The sequence below is a fragment of the Orcinus orca genome, chromosome 11, assembly GCF_937001465.1.
Source record: "Orcinus orca chromosome 11, mOrcOrc1.1, whole genome shotgun sequence".
Lineage (NCBI taxonomy): Eukaryota > Metazoa > Chordata > Mammalia > Artiodactyla > Delphinidae > Orcinus > Orcinus orca.
Genome location: NC_064569.1, coordinates 36,485,167 through 36,503,814, shown reverse-complemented (window position 1 = coordinate 36,503,814; position 18,648 = coordinate 36,485,167). Strand labels below are relative to the sequence as shown.

The window sequence follows — 18,648 nt, the reverse complement described above, 5'->3', positions numbered from 1 at the left end:
CTAAAGAAGTTCTAGTTGCTCCTTTGCTGGAGTTAAAATGCTTGAAGGGAAGAATAACATCATCGGTACCCGTACCATTTAAGAATTAGAGAAAATGCTTCTTCCTATTGGTCCAGTTATGGACTATTTTTGACTTAGTTTTACTGCAAGCTTAATGAGATTTAAGCTGGTCAAAAAAGGAAAAGAAATCAAAGGATGGAATGAGTTAATATCTGGATTTTATGTTGTCCAGGATAAAAAAAAAAAAAGATTGTGTTTTGTAATGAGATTTTCCTTTATATTCTTCTTCATAATTTCCCCTTTCTGTACCCAAGGCCACGGCAGATCCAAACAGAGCCTTCCTGAGCCTTATTAGAGACATGTCCTCTCTGGGAGTCATTGCCCTATGTCAGGTGACATGCCCCATGTGTAGAATGCAGAGGCATCTTTATGCAATTAGTGGGAAGCACCTCTCCCTACTAGTGGAAGCCTCCCGACACTGGCACACCTGGTCTCCAGGCTTGGTGCCCTGTACAGGCCTCAATCGCAACAACTGTCTTCAGCAGCCCTGGCTGAAACCCCACCCCCAATTTTTCCCAGAAAAAACATGTTTTAAAGTAAGTGCAAGTTATGAAAAATACAATTTTAGATATAATCCACATAAAAATGCACATCTGTTATCTGATACATAATTGGTAAATAGATATACATCTGCTCTCTTTCTTAAAAACATTGTGACAATTGCATACAGAGTAGATCACAGTATTGTTTTTAAAAATGAATTTATTAAATTGCTCATAATTATAAAAGATTAAAGTGCACAGAAATTTGCAAAATATTACAAACTTTACATCTTATGCCACAGTGTATGAAAAGCATCATGAATATTTCAGTTTTACTTAAGTTGTTCACACATTTTAACTTTTCAAACATCTTAAAATATAATATGGACACAAGAAAATGGTACAAGAAGTGTTTCAACAACAGAGCGTATTCTGACCCCCTATTGTGAATTAATGTTTTCTGAAATTCAAGATGCACATGCAATTATAAGGGAAGGCTTTTGGTGATAAACAGTTTGCAAAATGGTCTTGTTTAGTTTTCAAACAAAAATGAAAGCTTTCCCTTCCTATTGACATAACTAAAGTATCTGAGGGATATTTAAAGAAAAATCTCCTGAGTATTTTGGTCTAATGCTTTGATTTGTTAAAATTCACAGGCATCACAAAAGGATACAAAGTAAAATTTCTCTAGTGGTTAACACCAGGCAGGTCTAGGCCCAGATTTCCCCTTCACAGGTCCACTGCCACACCCATACATTTTTCCAAGGTGCTGCCTCTGCTCACATTTACAGATGTAGCCCACGAGTGCCTGCAGACACAGCCCCACATTTTCTTCACTACCCACTAGTCAGCACTAGACTTACATGAACACTGTCAGTGTCACAGGTTAACCTGGGTCCCCACTACAACCTGGCCGTTTGGGGAATATTGGCAGTGTCATACATCACATTCGCTGCCTTAAAAGGGTAGAGGTTTTTTCCCCTCCTGTCCACAGAAGCAAATTTTAAACTGTGAAGACGACTTATGAAAGATGGTTTATGAAAACACAAATGAATTATTTTCAAGTTCTATTTTATATACAAGGAGATAAGGCAAAAACATTTCCTTTTCTGTGACTCCATAAGCAGTGAGTAATTGCCATATCCAACACTAGGAGATACTCCTACACTTCAGAGAAGAGAAGAGGTAATTGAGAGGAATCGGCACCACTTCCAGGAGCAGTGTCCCGGGTGAGCAGGGAAAGGGATGAGAACACTTCCCCACTCGGAAGAAATTCATTTCTTTCTCCCAGTGTGGCCCGATCTCACATGGCCTGTTGTGAGCACTCTCTGATCACACCATTAACATTATCAAGAAAGCTAGTGAAAAGGTCCAGATCCACTGGGACAATTCAAAAGTCCAGAATACTGTTTTGATGAATCCTACAGAAATACTGTTTTGTTTTTAACATTCATGGCAGGCATTTAGAATTGTGACCTGGAGTGAAGCTACTCTATTGTAACAAGCCTGTAAATCTGCTCACTGAATAGTGTTTCCTTTTCCTTTGCTGCTGGGACTCTGAGTGTCTTGGCTCCTGTGGCACCTGGGCATTTAGCAGCATCCCAGTGGGTGGCGGCCCATCTAGCAAGAATCCCGTGCCAGACACCCTCTCCTGCACCCAGCCCTGCCTTGTCACCAGTCACAGGTGAGAGGTACGGGCCCTGTGTCTTTTCCAGAGCCTACAAGAGGGCCTGGCACCCGAAAAACAGTAAAGCACAGTAGAGACTGTGGAGCTGAATAAATTAAGGTCAAGATGTACACAGTGGGGCAGAAGTTCAGCAGGAAGTTACCTCCATCTGACGGCAGAGTTTGTGACCAAACTAATTTGTTTTCTGACCCTTAATTGCCTGACTGGCTTGAGGGGAGGCTGGAAATTCAAATCAAATCCCGTCTCTTTTCTTTTTTGGGAATAATCTAGGTATTCTCCTGTCTCTCCCTCTCCCTACCTAAAAAAATGCTCCCCAGGTGCAAACAAGTTACTGGGCTGGGAGTAAGAGAAGGGAGGATGCGCTGAGCTACCTTCTCTGTGGCAGATGCTTTGGTAGGCTGATCACTTGGACGTGCAGAACCCCTCGCAAGAACACGGTGCGGTCACGCTGAGGGCACTTGCTGTTCTCTTGACATGCGCAGCACTGGCCTGTCACAATGGCCGTGAGACAATCACAAGGTTGCTTGTAATACTGTACTTCCTGGGATCTCATGGATAAAGGGCAACTGGTGGGAACCTGATGCGCTCATCTTCTCCAAACCATTATGTTGATAAATATGTAACTTTAATCACTTGATTTCATTTTTTTTCAAGAAATGACATATCTTCAGAAGAGGTAAATTAATTATCCTGATCGATACGAGTCACAACTGTTTCAATCTGTAACTTTCCCTGCTTTTGCCATCTTATTCCCTTGAGATTTGCAAAGCAGTCAACATTGATTAGGCACAGAACATTCTAGGAGTGCTCCTGGAAGATGAAAGGTGTCGTCACTCTGAATTAGCACAAATATGCTCAGAACCTTGCTATCATCTTCACTGCAATCCATTAAAAGTATTTCTCTGAGACGGAAAGAAAGGCCAAGATGAAGACTGAAACTATTGCCTCATTACCTGAGATTTCTTTTTCTGTAGGAATGTGATAACGCACCTAAATATTGTGGAGTCTTGGGTCTATCTGCCACTTAATACAGCATTCAAACTGAATTCTGCATTAGATATTTTTAATACACAACTGCTAGCATGTCTAATCTTTAATGATGGTATTTGTAAGGGAAAGATAACTCTGGAACAGATCTGGCAAAAAGTGAAGAAATGAAACAGTGCCTAAAAATAAAAAAAGATCATGTGCTTGAGAACAGAAGGAATGAAAATAATCAAATGGAGGGAAAAAATCCACTCTACTTTGGTAGGGGTTGTTTTTAAGCACACAAAGACACCTCTTATGTGTTACTAAAATTCCAATTTATCAAAAAAAGTAACATTTTTGGTTTTCCTGGTGATTAGTTTTATGCCCTTCTTGATCTCAATTTTACATTTTCCAGTTCCTACATCGCTAGCTGAAACTGAAAAATAATCTGCATGAAAATGGTCATAGTTAAGACTCATATTTGCTGAAGTGATTTAACTTATTCTCATTAGTGATTCATAATATATTTTGATAAAGCTAAATTCTTTAAAGTGCTTCTCAGAACATAAAGCTCTTAATCTGATTTTGGTCGTATATTGTTATCTACTACTGCTATCATCCTCTCAGCTATGACTCCCATATTTTTGGTCATGTCTTTGAGGTGATTCTCATGAAGAAGCTTCTGGGTTAGGTATTTTTCTCTCCTGATCTTGCTCTTCGTGCTTTTTGATACGTCTGGAATTGCATATGAAATGAAAAATTTCACAGAATAGATGATATGCTAAGGGAGAGAAGAAAAATGTCAATCACAAAGAGAAGTAGGGGAACACAGAGTTTCTTCCATTTATTTTTGCTAGTCATTATAGCAGTATATCAGGACAAGGTGGTGGGCATTCATCATGTATACCCAGTCTCTCCCACCACAGCATGGCTCTGCCAAGGTGCTACATTTTGTTACTTTATACATTTCAAGAATACTATTTGACATGTAGAACAGAATACATCTAATATCTAGAACACTCACCATGACACTGACGATGCTATGATATTTTTATGTGTGTTTCTTTCCTATCTTGTTCCCAGGCCTCTTCCCCAAAGGTAAACAAACACTAAACTATCTGTGTGAGTATATGTATATAATTTTCTTTTACTTTGAATAGTTTAACAAGGTATGCATATATCCCCAAATAGTATCTTGTTTAGTTTTGCTTGCTTTAAGCTTTATAAAAACAGTATAATACTGTCAGTATGGTACAGTCTTTTGAAAATTGCTTTTTTTCCATTCAAAATTAGTTTCTAAGACTCATCAATGTTATTGTGCATAACTGTAATCCGTTTTCACTTCTATATAATATTCCATTGTGCAAACACACTGTAATTTACTTGTTCCCCTATCAAAAGGAATTGGGTTTGTGTCTAGTTTTTGGATTAGAAACAATGATGTTGGGAACATTCTTGCACTTGGATTCTGGAGAATACCTGTGAGTTTCTCAAAAGCGTGCACCTAGGGGTGGAACTGCTGAGACCCTCTGTTACATGAATCTTTAATTTTACAAGAGCGTACCAACTATACCAGCTGACACTCCCACCAGCAGTGTGTGATGATTTCAGTTGCTCTACATCCTTGTCTGCACTTGTTGCCATCACTTTTTCTTTTTTTAAACCAACATGGTGATTATGAAATGGACTTTCACTTTGGTCTTACTTTGCATTTCCCTGATGACTAATGAGCTTGAAAACCTTTTTATTTATTCACTGTTCAAAAATCCCTAACCTAGCAAGAAGATAGAGATGACATAGAATAAACATAATTAAAAACAAATAAATTACACATAGTGTTAAAAAGTGATAAGAGCTATGGGGAAAAAAGTGACATGAGCTAAGTGAAGCAGAGTAACAGTTATCATGAGTGTTATGGTGGGAGGTAAAATTTATATAGATTTTATATAGATCAGTCTGGACATGCCTCATTGAGCAAAGATTTTAAGGAGGTGAGGAAATTAGCCATGCAGACATCAGGAAGAAAGACATTCTAGGCAAAGGGAACAGCCAACACAGTCCATCTGGTAGAAACCTGAAGGGTGCATTCCAGGAAGGCTGGAGTGAAGTGACCTCAGGGAGGTAACAGAGCATGGCTAGATTGTGTTTGGCCTTGTATGTCATTATAAGGACTTTGGCTTTTACTCAGAGTGAGATGTGAAGACAATAGGGAGTCCAGTTAGGAGACTGTTGCCCTAATTTGGGCAAGAAATGATGGTGGCTCTAACTTGGGTGGCAGCAGCAGAGCTGGTAAGAAGTGGTCAGATTTGTGATATATTTTCAAAGGAAAACTCAACAGGACTGGATGTGGAATAAGTGGGGGAGAGAAAACAAGGGGGACTCCAAGAATTCTGGCCCAAGCAACTGTTGAGATGGAACTGCCATAATTGAGAGGGGGTAAAACTGTGGACAGAACAGATTTAGTGCATGGTAGGGAGAAGAACATTGCAAGTGGACTTAAGAAAATATGGGAATTTAGGGCAGTAGATTCGAGGTATCTGTTAGATATCCAAGCAGAAAGGTCAAGTATGCAGTTGGATTGATGGGCTGAGTTCAGAAGAGGTTTTCTAGGGATATCCATTAGTGAGTCACTGGCATACAGATAGCACTTAAAGTGTCCGGACTGCATGAGATCACCAACGCTGTGGGTAGAGAGAAAACACAACCAAGGAATGAGCCATGGGTCATTAAGAAGAGAAGGAAGGGACGGGCAAAGAAGTTAAGACAGGACTGCATAGAGAGGTAGGAAGAAAGGCAAAATATGTGTTTCCCTGGGAGCCAAGTGAGGAAGAATTTCAAGGAAGAGTGATCAGCTGTGTCAAATGTTTCTTGTAAGTCAGGTAGTGTGACAGTGGAGAATATTTTGAGCTGAGAGAGAGATTGGTGAGTTCAAGTGATAGAATTACATAGTAAAGAGGCAAAAGTTGATGTAGGAAAGAGGTTTGTTTTTTTTCCCATCCATTTCTGAGGTAGGTAATATTTACAGATATGAAGATTTTCTATGTTACACCACCCTTGCATTTCTGGGATAAAGCGAATGTGGTATGATGTCATCTTTTGAAAATAGATTGCTAGATTCAGTCTGCACATCTTAAAAAGACCTTTGCCTCTATGCATTGAGTAAGACTGACATAATTTCCCCTTCCCTTTCTAATCTTGTCTGATTTTAGGAACTAAAAGGGGTTGGAGAGTATTTCCTTATCTCTGGAGGAGTGTGTATAATATTGAAATGATCTGTTCTAGAAAGTATGGTATCACTCTCCTAGAAAGCCATATGGCTTGGTGTTTTCAATGGGGACAGATTTTTCAATTACTCAAAGTTTTGCTATAATTTGAGGTTTATAGTTACCTTCTTTAGCATTTTAAAGATATTAGACTCTTCTCTTCTGGCTTTCAGATTGATGTTAAAAAGTCTACTCTCAAGACACAGACTGGCTGAATAATACAAAAACAGGACCCATATATATGCTGTCTACAAGAGACCTACTTCAGACCTAGGGACACATACAGACTGAAAGTGAGGAGATGGAAAAAGATATTCCACGCAAATGGAAATCAAAAGAAAGCTGGAGTAGCAATACTCATATCAGATAAAAACAGACTTTAAATAAAGAATGTTACAAGAGACAAGGAAGGATACTACATAATGATCAAGGGATCAAATCAAGAAGAAGATATAACAATTGTAAATATATATGCACCCAACAGAGGAGCACCTCAATACATAAGGCAAATGCTAACAGCTATAAAAGAGGAAATCGACAGTAACACAATAATGGTGGGGGACGTTAACACCTTAATGGCACCAATGGACAGATCATCCAGACAGAAAATTAATAAGGAAACACAAGCTTTAAATGACACAACAGACCAGATAGATTTAATTGATATTTATAGGACATTCCACCCGAAAACAGCAGATTACACTTTCTTCTCAAGTGCACGTGGAACATCCTCCAGGATAGAAGACATCTTGGGTAACAAATCAAGCCTCAGTAAATTTAAGAAAACTGAAATCATACCAAGCATTTTTTCCAACCACAATTCTATGAGATTAGATATAAATTACAGGGAAAAAAACGTAAAAAACACGAACACATGGAGGCTAAACAATACACTACTAAATAACCAAAAGATCACTGAAGAAATCAAAGAGGAAATCAAGAAATACCTAGAGACAAATGACAACGAAAACACGACAATCCAAAATGTATGGGATGCAGCAAAATCAGTTCTAAGAGGGAAATTTATAGCAATAAATGCTACCTCAAGAAACAAGAAAACTCTCAAATAAACAAACTAACCTTACACCTAAAGGAACTAGAGAAAGAAAAACAAAACCCAAAGTTAGTAGAAGGAAAGAAATCATAAAGATCAGAGCAGAAATAAATGAAATAGAAACAAAAAACCAACGGCAAATTTCAATAAAACTAAAAGCTGGTTCTTTGAGAAGATAAACAAAAGTGATAAACCTTTAGCCAGACTCATCAAGAGAGAGAGTACTCAAATCAATAAAATTAGAAATGAAAAAGGAGAAGTTACAATGGACACCGGAGAAATATACAGCATCACAAGAGACTACTACAAGCAACTCTATGCCAATCAAATGGAAAACCTGGAAGAAATGGACAAATTCTTAGAAAGGTATAATCTTTTAAGACTGAACCAGAAAGAAATAGAAAATATGAACAGACCAATCACAAGCACTGAAATTGAAACTGTGATTAAAAATCTTCCAACAGAAGTCCAAGACCAGATGGCTTCACAGGTGAATTCTATCAAACATTTAGAGAAGATCTAACAACCATCCTTCTCAAAAAACTTCAGAGGAAGGAACAAGCGCAAACTCATTCTATGAGACCACCATCACCCTGATACCAAAACCAGACAAAGATACTACAAAAAAAGAAAATTACAGACCAATATCACTGATGAATATAGATGCAAAAATTCTCAACAAAACACTAGCAAACAGAATCCAACAACATATTAAAAGGATCATACACCATGATCAAGTGGGATTTATCCCAGGGATGCAAGGATTCTTCAATATAGGCAAATCAATCAATGTGATACACCATATTAACAAATCAAAGAATAAAAACCATATGATCATCTCTATAGATGCAGAAAAAGCTTTTGACAAAATTCAACACTGATTTATGATAAAAACTCTCCAGAAAGTGGGCATAGAGGGAACTTACCTCAACATAATAAAGGCCATATATGACAAACCCACAGCAAACATCATTCTCAATGGTGAAAACCTGAAAGCATGTCCTCTAAGATCAGGAACAAGACAGGGATGTCCACTCTTGCCACCATTATTCAACACAGTTTTGGAAGTCCTAGCCATGGTAATCAGAGAAGAAAAATAAAAGGAATACAACTAGGAAAAGAAGTAAAACTGTCACTGTTTGCAGATGACATGATACTATACATAGAAAACCCTAAAGATGCCACCAGAAAACTACTAGAACTAATCAATGAATTTGGTAAGGTGGCAGGATACAAAATTAATGCACAGAAATCTCTTGCATTCCTATACACTAACAATGAAAGATCAGGAAGAGAAATTAAGGAAACAATCCCATAACCACTGAAACAAAAAGAATAAAATACCTAGGAATAAACCTACCTAAGGAGGTAAAAGACCTGCACTCAGGAAATTATAAGACCCTGATGAAAGAAATCAAAGATGACACAGATGGAGAGATATACCATGTTCTTGGACTGGAAGAATCAATATTGTGAAAATGACTGTACTACCCAAAGCAATCTACAGATTCAATGCAATCCCTATCAAATTACCAATGGCAATTTTTCAGAACTAGAACAAAAAAATCTTAAAATTTGTAGAGAGGCACAAAATACCCCAGAGAGCCATAACAATCTTGAGAAAGAAAACGGAGCTGGAGGAATCAGGCTCCCTGACTTCAGACTATACTACAAAGCTACAGTAATCAAGACAATATGGTACTGGCAGAAAAACAGCAACACAGATCAATGGAACAGGATAGAAAGCCCAGAGATAAACGTACGAACCTATGGTCAACTAATCTATGATAAAGGAGGCAAGGATATACAATGGAGAAAAGGCAGTCTTGGTGCTGGGAAAACTGGACATCTACATGGAAAAGAATGAAATTAGAACACTCCCTAACACCCTACATAAAAATAAACTCAAAATGGATTAAAGACCTAAATGTAAGACCGGACACCATAAAACTCTTAGAGGAAAACATAGGAAGAACACTCTTTGACATAAATCACAGCAAGATCTTTTATGACCCACCTCCTAGAGTAATGGAAATAAAAACAAAAATAAACACATGGGACCTAATGAAACTTAAAAGGTTTTGCACAGCAAAGGAAACTACAAACAAGACGAAAAGACAACCCTCAGAATGGGAGAAAATATTTGCAAATGAATCAATGGACAAAGGATTAATGTCCAAAATATATAAACAACACATGCAGCTCAATATCAAAAACAAACAAACAACCTAATCAAAAATTGGGCGGAAGACCTAAACAGAAATTTCTCCAGAGAAGACATGCAGATGGCCAACAGGCACATGAAAAGCTGCTCAACATCAGTAATTATTAGAGAAATGCAAATCAAAACTACAGTGAGGTATCACCTCACACTGGTTAGAATGGGCATCATCAGAAAATCTACAAACAACAAATGCTGGAGAGGGTGTGGAGAAAAGGGAACCGTCTTGCACTGTTGGTGGCAAAGTTAACTGATAGAGCCACATGGAGAACAGTATGGAGGTTCCTTAAAAAACTAAAAATAGAACTACCATATGACCCAGCAATTCCACTACTGGGCATATACCCAGAGAAAGCCATAATTCAAAAAGACACATGCACCCCAATATTCATTGCAGCACTATTTACAATAGCCAGGTCATGGAAGCAACCTAAATGTCCATTGACAGATGAATGGATAAAGAAGATGTGGTACATGTCTACAATGGAATATTACTTAGCCATAAAAAGGAATGAAATTGGGCCAGTTGCAGAGACATGGATGGACCTAGAGACTGTCATAGAGAGTGAAGTCAGAAAGAGTAAAACAAATATCGTATATTAACGCATATATGTGGAATCTAGAAAAATGGTGCAGATGAACGAGTTTGCAAGGCAGAAATAGAGACACAGATGTAGAGAACAAACATATGGACACCAAGGGGGTAAGCGGGGTGGGGGGGTGTGATGAACTGGGAGATTGGGATTTACATATGTACAGTAATATGTATGAAATAGATAACTAATAAGAACCTGTTGTATAGCACGGGGAACTGTACTTCACTTTGCTGTACAGGAGAAACTAACACAAGATTGTGAAACAACTATACAACAATTAAAAACAAACGTCTAGGGCTTCCCTGGTGGCGCAGTGGTTGAGAGTCCGCCTGCTGATGCAGGGGACACGGGTTCATGCCCTGGTCCAGGAAGATCCCACATGCCGCGAAGCAGCTGTGCCCGTGAGCCATGGCCGCTGAGCCTGCGTGTCCAGAGTGCTCCGCAACGGGAGAGGCCACAACAGTGAGAGGCCTCCGTACCACACACAAAAAAAACAAAAAACACAAACGTCTACTCTCATTCTAATCTTAATTTTCTTTGTCAGTCATCTGTCTTCTTTCTCAGGTTACTTTTAAGATCTTATATTCAGTGTGCTGCATTTTCCTTACAAGTGCATGTAAATATTGACTTCTTTTACAGTTTCTTATTTGTTCATTTTGGCTCTGTCATTTATTTGTTTAAATATTCTCATATATGGTTAAGTTATATCCCTTATCTGATAATTCAAACTCTTAAAAGTTATTGATGGTCCAAATCAGGTTTTTATTTTTAAATTTTTTTTGGCTAAATCTCATGCTTGGTTTTTCGTTCTTTTTTTAAAATTTCCCCTTTGCCATTGTTGATCTTTGATAGTTAGCTCATATTTGCTTATCTCAATCTGGGAAAAAACTGGGGTCTAAATTAAGGATACTTTTATTCAGAGAAGATATGCATTTCCCTCTGCTTGGAGACATATTTAGCCTTTTGTGGGGTCCCTGGCTGAATCCAAGAGTCTCAAGTTCAGCTCTTCTACTGCACTGCTGACCCAAAGCTTGGTCTCCTTGGGTTTTTAGGTGGAGACACTAATAACAGCACTTGTTCTCAGAGCAGTCCTGAACTTCAGAGGTGCTCACTGCTCTATTTCAGGCAATCATGGTGTTTTCCTCTTTGTATATTCTCTTTCCTTCTAGTAAGCGCAAAACTGCAAAGGAAATTATGTTTTTAACTGATTCTAAATGTTTTGTAGTGAGATGGCCCCTCACAGCATCTAGTCCACCATGATATCAAAAGTAGAAATCAAAACACTTTGGCAACTACATATTTGAATATAAACTAGTGACTCTTGCCGATATATCAGATACTGTACTTCAGGAATCCACTTATGATGGTGAACTAATGATGAACTATTTTCTTCTGTTAATTTTTGGTAACTACTTAAAAAAATACTAGAAAAATTATCAAAGCCAGGTAGCCTGTCCCACTTTTTTCTTGCTAACAGATTTTGATTCTCCTCAGAGCAAACCAAACACCTCCTGTCTCAGCCTACTTAGCTGCTATGAGGAACCATGTGCTGTAGTTCTAGCCAATGAGATGTAGGTGACAGTCTTCTCTGGGGGCTTCTGGCAAAGCATTTTCTTTCCTAACAAATAGGAAAAGATTTGGCTAGCATCACCCTTCTCCTTCCTCCTGCCTAGAACATAAATGTGTTATCTGGAGTTGCAATAGTCATATTACAACCACAGAGTGACATGCAATGAGAGAAAACCTAGAGAATCAGATACAGTCCTTACATCAGTGAGCTGGTGTTAATTCAGGAGCACCCAGCTACTCCTAGTGAAATTTGTTATGTAAGAAAAATCAATCCCTATTTGTTTAAGCCACTATCGATGGGCTTTCTGTTTCTTGCAGCTAAATATAATACTAACTGACCACACCAATGAAGTAACTTTCAAATCTTTGGAATTAAGTAGTAGTTATTCACTTGGTGTAAGAAGTAAAGTTGGTTAGATCAATTTCAAATTTATAGCTGCCTTAGTCATTTTTATAGCTGGTAAATTTCAGGGATGTAAAAAACTATTGTAAGAAGGTATACTGTGAAAATGCAATTAAAATAATACAAATAAAAATATTATAGCAATAAAAGTTTCTCCAGGGAAAATATGATATCTTATTTGTCTTGAATAAGCCCCTTCATAGCCTAATAGCCAGTGCCCCAAATAAAAAGGCCTTCAATTAATACTGAACTGAAAGGAATTGAATTCCCCTAGCACACAACATGCCTTTAACTTTTAAAGGAGTTAACCAACTTTATTTATTTAAAAAAATAAATTTATTTATTTATTTACTTTTGGCTGCGTTGGGCTTTCGTTGCTGCGCGCAGGCTTTCTCTAGTTGTGATGAGTGGGGGCCATTCTTCACTGCAGTGCGCGGGCTTCTCATTGGGGTGGCTTCTCCCATTGCAGAGCATGGGCTCTAGACACACGGGCTTCAGTAGTTGTGGCTCGTGGGCTCTAGAGCACAGGCTCAGTAGTTGTGGCGCACGGGCTTAGTTGCTCCGCGGCATGTGGGATCTTCCCAGACCAGGGATCAAACCTGTGTCCCCTGCATTGGCAGGCGGATTCTTAACCACCGTACCACCAGGGAAGCCCAACCAACTTCATTTAATTACTGTTCTCAGGTCAAATTTTATTAATAAATGTTATAAAATAATTATTAGCAAGAGATAACATATTGTACATTTTAAGTCAGAAGAGGCAACAACAAAGCCTGCAAACACACTGCTTCATAAACTATTTCAGAGTATACTTTTCCTACCTCCATGACAATGATAAAAGCCAGCTTAGCTGCAATCACATGCCAATAATAGATGTTGTGTTTATACTCTTGTGGGTGTCCAGGAGGGTACCGGAAATCACGATACCTGGAAATGAGATGGAGACATTTCAGGAGATAATTCTTTTTGATCAAATGCTGTAAACAAGGGCCCATTAAAAAAGGTCATATTTCATGCAACATTCTTTTAAATTGGACATCATATAAATTTTCTCTAAGAGTGTTTGTTTGTTTTTTGGCCACGCCACATGGCATGGCTTGCGGAATCTCAGTTCCCTGACCAGGGACTGAACCCGGGACCACGGAAGTGAAAGCCTGGAATCCTGACTACTAGGCCAGCAGGGAACTCCCAAGTTTTCTCCAAGAGTTTAATTTGATGACAAAACCCTGAAATAACTACTCCAGTAGTACTTCATTTAACTTACAAGAGGAAGATGATGGTATGATGGATTCCATCTTTGTAAAAAAGAACAAAAATATTTTAAATTTTATCCCTGCTTCCTCAAAAGAGTATAACTAAAACAAGTTAGCATATTTTCAGAAACATGCTTATAAATTTATTTATATAATGGTGTCATCAGGGTTCACTCAGCTATGGGGCTATCTCTCTCTACAGAGATACTAACCTACTTTTTATACTTTTCTTACTTAATTTTCTTGTTGTCAGACATCATATGCTACTGCTGTTAGTGTATTTCCCTCAGGTAGCACATCTCTCATTTTCTGCCTGTAACCTCTTAGACCTAGTTTAATTACTCTTTAGAACTATGTAAAGTAAGAGTAACCAGATTCAATGAGGGATTCTGAAGAGGCTTTACTATGTGTCACTTGGAAACATTTATCTGGGGCTTATCTCTGGTTTCTTGGTTGTGTTGTTGAGAATGTGAATCAGAGAAGGCTTTGAGGAGTTGAACTAAATGAATTTTAAAGCCTCCTTTAGGTTTAAGACTTTGATTGAAACCCCCCCCCCACACACACACAACTCTACGACATGCAGTCAACAAACTTTTCAGTTAGTAACTCAGTTGACAAAACTAAGTGTACACTGTCCACAGTTGATCTTACTAGCCATTAATATTAGTGCACAGAGATTTGGAACACTTTTAGAGAACACTGCTAGGCCAGGCTGAGGTATTTACATTTTTGTCTTTGCATTGCTTTGTTAAGTGATGGTACATACTAGTTTGTCATCATTCAGTACCATCAGGTTGTGCTTGAATAACACATTAGTCATAACAACTGAATTATCTTGCTTTTTGGAACTCTTAGAGTTTCTTCAGTTCTAAGATATAGGACTTTCCCCCTGGATCAGTCTTCCTGTAATCATTTGAAACTCTCATTTAAAAACCTTGCCTTATGGTTTGGCTTGAAAGTTCTAACCCTAGTCTGTATTAACTTTTATATCCCATCCTTTTTAAAGTCTGATTGAAAAGAAAGCTAGGAAAAAAACATCTTTAGCAATTTTATTTAAATGATACCAAATAGAATTATATTACAATAAAAGTCCTTTAAAAGATGAAGTGCATTTTTAAACACTTATAAGCAGAACTTGCCTGCATGTGGTATAGTCACCAAGCTCAGTGTACGGATTTTCCTTGCTTTTGCTTTTAAAGTCGGCAACGTTGAAGTAGGAGAGAGTGTTGTTGATGTATCCCTGCATGGTGTAGTGTGGGTGGTCCCCATAGGGCGGGACGGAGAAGGACCAGTAATACACCAGGCGGGGGATCATGTCTGATGTGAAAGCAATGATCATGGCCTATGTTGGGAAGAAAACAGTAAAGGGGGTATTAATTGAGAGCCTTTATAGCTAAGGTTAACCGACATGCCAGAATTACATGTTCATCAGTTGATTTTTTTTTAAATTAAAGACTCAGAAACCTTAATTCTTCCCTGTCAAATGGATATAGGTAGTGAGTATCCTAAAGTCTTTGAGCAGCTGCTTTAAAGTAAAATAGTTCCTTTGCTTTTGGTCTTTAAGGGAATGTCCAGAAGTCTACCTGCAGTTCAAAAGCAAAGGCCTGATAGTTGCCTATTATGTGTCTTAAGTACAGTAAGAATAATTGTAGACTGGGGTATTGTGGACAACTCAAGAGCTGCTTGCATATGTTATTTGTAAATTATATTTAAAAAAATTAGAATATAATGAAATTCAATCAACCTTGGAGCACTATTTGATATAATTTAATCTTTTAGGATTTAGAAGTCCCTTTTGTATGCGTCATACTAAGGTCAATATTATGAAAATAGGTTGGCTTTATATGATTCCTTTGTAGATAAATAACTGAGAAAAAGCTACTTTTTTATCACTTACCTCTTAAAAATAGAATACTAACTGCATAATATCTATTTTCCTTCAACTTCATACTTTTTCCCTATAGTATCTTGACTTGGTTAGACAAGTCAAACCATAGTCTGATTTAAACACTCAGTACATACTTATGTCTGTTGCTTTATTAGACAGCAAGAACTGTTACTTTAATAAAATGTAGTAACAAGAAATTGTATTGGGATTGTTCTATTCATACAGTCAAGCAATGGTATCTATTTTGTTAGACCTAGTGTCTAAGCCTCTAAACTTCCAAAAGGTTAAATAGATAGTTAAAAACACTGTAAATTATCAAATAACATAAAGAGAGTTTAGTGTGTTCCCAGATTAAAGAAATAAATATGGGTCAGTCTTAAACCAGAGTCTATGCCAGGCAGACATTTATTAGGATCTAAAGCTATTATGAATTACATGAATTTTCTCCAAAATTCTTTAATTTGGGCTTTAATCTCTCAATGTGTAAAACTGGTTTGAAGGAAGGAGAAAGTAAAGAATATTCTTCAATCCAAATTCTATGTGAATAAACAAAGCTAAATGTTTCAGTCATTCACTGAAGCAAAAGAAAAGACATGTGTTTTGCACAACACGATCTTAATAGTATTCATCTGAACATATGATTTAGACACAGTGAGACCACAGGCCAATAAACAAGGTCTCAGGTAAAGCAAGAAAAACAACTGAGGGGCTTTTCTACTGCAAAATCCCCCCCCCCCACACTAGAACCAGCTTTGTCATTTCCTCTGATGTGGAGTCTCTCTGGGTGTGTGTAGCCTTGCCTGTCAGTGGTGGTAGCGGTGGTGGTGAAAGACAAGAATATTTTACTCTTCCTAGATTTCAATAGATTAAAATTTCCTGTTATCATTTAACTCAACTTTAGCTTTTTATAGAATCACCTGCAGATGTGCTTCAAGGAGCTACAAAAATTCCAACAAGGAAGATAATTCTATTGACTTCTGACAAGATACTTTTTCCTCCTGAATTGAGCTGCTTTGAGACACACTGCAAGAATACAAATAAATGCAGTGTGCTTCATTTCCCATGCTGTCCCAAACACAATTTTCCATTTATATCAAAATAAATTAAAATAGGTCTTCAGTAGCAGATGCTCTGGCATGATACAACAATGTCAATTCAGCTTATTTATTGAACCAGCAGCTTTAGAATGAATGATTTTATACCAGACTCCTGCCTGATGCCCTTTCATATCCCTGGTGGCTGTTCTCTTCTTCCTGCTTCCTAAAAGTTCTATTATGGGAAGCTAGCTATTGTTGTGCACATGAGATTGGCAAGGCACAAATTAGGTATGTGAGGGGATAATATACATGTTTCATTCTTACAGAATTATACGCAAACATGAAGAGGAGCTGCATCTTGGAAGCTGAACAAATTTTAATATGGAAAAAAGGATTGTCCATAGTTTAATAGATGATCGAATAAGCAATTTTTCTAGGGTATAATAAAACAATGCCCGAGTTATAAGAAAAAACATCCACTGAATGAGAACAGTAGCACCAATTAGTGGGCATGTGTGTGCCTGTGTGTGCACACGTCTTAGAGACACAGCCAATACTCCATCTGCGCTAGCGGCGTGGAGCCATGCTGGGGGCACGAGGAAAAGGTGCCTCATACGATCAGACCAGGACGCTTGAGTAATGGGGAGTAGAAGTCAATTGAATTTTCTGGTTTGCTGAAGGTCAAACAAAAATGCTTTTAGTTTCAAACCTTGTTGCTAAAAATTTCAAGCACACAAGTCCACGTTCCTGCCTGGCTTCGTGTCGTATAGCACATTGAACATGGCAGATGCGTACTTTTATGACTGTGGCGCTTGAAAGGCCTCGCTGTCATGTTTCTGAACATCAGCCTACGTTTCACAGCACAGTGGATGCTGAAGGTGGGGACTAGCTGGGTGTGTGGAAACTGACATAATCTAGCGGTTGCTTTGTGTGTGATTTGCCAACTTTCTCCAAAAAGGAGGGACAGCATGCAATCCAGATAAATTGAGGGTTCTTGGGGGGGTGACAGCTGGGTTCCAGATAACTTGTCTTATTGTGTAAAACTGTGACCATGGTCCACACAGTGACACACTGTAAAATTCTTGTGCCTCTAGTTTTGACACCTGGCAAGGTCTACATTGTCACTGTGAATGATGATGTGGAATGAAGGTGATAACAAAGCTGCTAACATTCCATGAGGACCAGGCTCTGTGCATTCCATGCACTAACTCACTGAATTCCCTAAGCCCCCTTTGTGGTATATAATAGTCTGAAAATATGTGATAGGGAATTACGCGATTTACAAACGATAAAATGAAGCTCTGAAGGGTTAAGTCTTGGCCCAAGATCGTGCAGTTGGGAAGCTGCAGTGCTGGGAGGCACAGCTCAGGCACTGCGGACTCCGTTCTGTTTCTACAAGTGCTTGTGGGAAAAGGTGGCGGATGCAGGGTAAGTGTGACTTGATTAAGAAGTTGTTAAAACTGGGATATCGCTTCGGTGGGGACTGTAACCTGGGAGTGAAATTGGCAGTGAAATAAGGGAGGAAATAGCCCTGGTTGTACGGGCATTTCTAGGGAAGGCGGTTCCCTGATGGGCTGGCATGGGAATTGCTCTGCTTGCCTGCCCCCTGTTGGCCAGTGAGGGCAGGGGTGGGACAAGAGAGAGACTGTTCAGACTGGTCCATAATCAGTACAGGTTGTAAACAACTGCATTCTATTCCCTCATCACTCAGACACATGCAGGGCGTGAGGATGCTTAGCTTATGACCAACAGCGGGTAGGAAAGACCACGGGTGGTGTGAGGAGAGATGAGACGTGCCCTAAATCTGCCTCCTCAAGGAACCTCTGCCCCTGGGCACGAGGAAGGCAAGGAATGGCTGGGAATGCACAAAGCGTTTATACTTCATCATCAAATAGTTCCCATTTTCAATTCGTCGTCTGGAATATACAGTAAAATATGGTGGCATGATTGTTATTATTTTAGGGTCTTCAAACTCTAAATGGATTGATTTCTATCTCCATTATAAAAGCACTATTGGGTAACTCCTTTTATAGTCATGTGAGGATTAAAATAGTACTTACTGTTAATACTATTACCATGTTTCTATTGAATAAAAACTAGCAAATGAGCAACAATAGCTTAATGGTCACTATTCTTAGCAGCTGCCTCTGTAAGAGGTCTTGTAAT

The 18,648-nt window shown here is 38.5% G+C and overlaps 1 protein-coding gene across 3 annotated transcripts in view; it reads right to left on the bottom strand.

Annotated features, from left to right (window-relative positions):
- Positions 1-744: 744 nt before the first annotated feature.
- The window catches only part of ANO6 (anoctamin 6), a 202,620-nt gene continuing 184,716 nt past the window's right edge, over positions 745-18,648 (bottom strand). For all 3 annotated transcript variants that reach the window (XM_033436509.2, XM_004274428.3, XM_033436508.2), the window contains 3 exons: positions 14,697-14,899; positions 13,126-13,231; positions 745-3,979 (listed from right to left, as the gene is read on the bottom strand). In XM_033436509.2, coding sequence (XP_033292400.1) covers positions 3,773-3,979; positions 13,126-13,231; positions 14,697-14,899 — 516 coding nt within the window. In that variant the 3' untranslated portion in view covers positions 745-3,772. The remainder of the gene's footprint in view (positions 3,980-13,125; positions 13,232-14,696; positions 14,900-18,648) is intronic.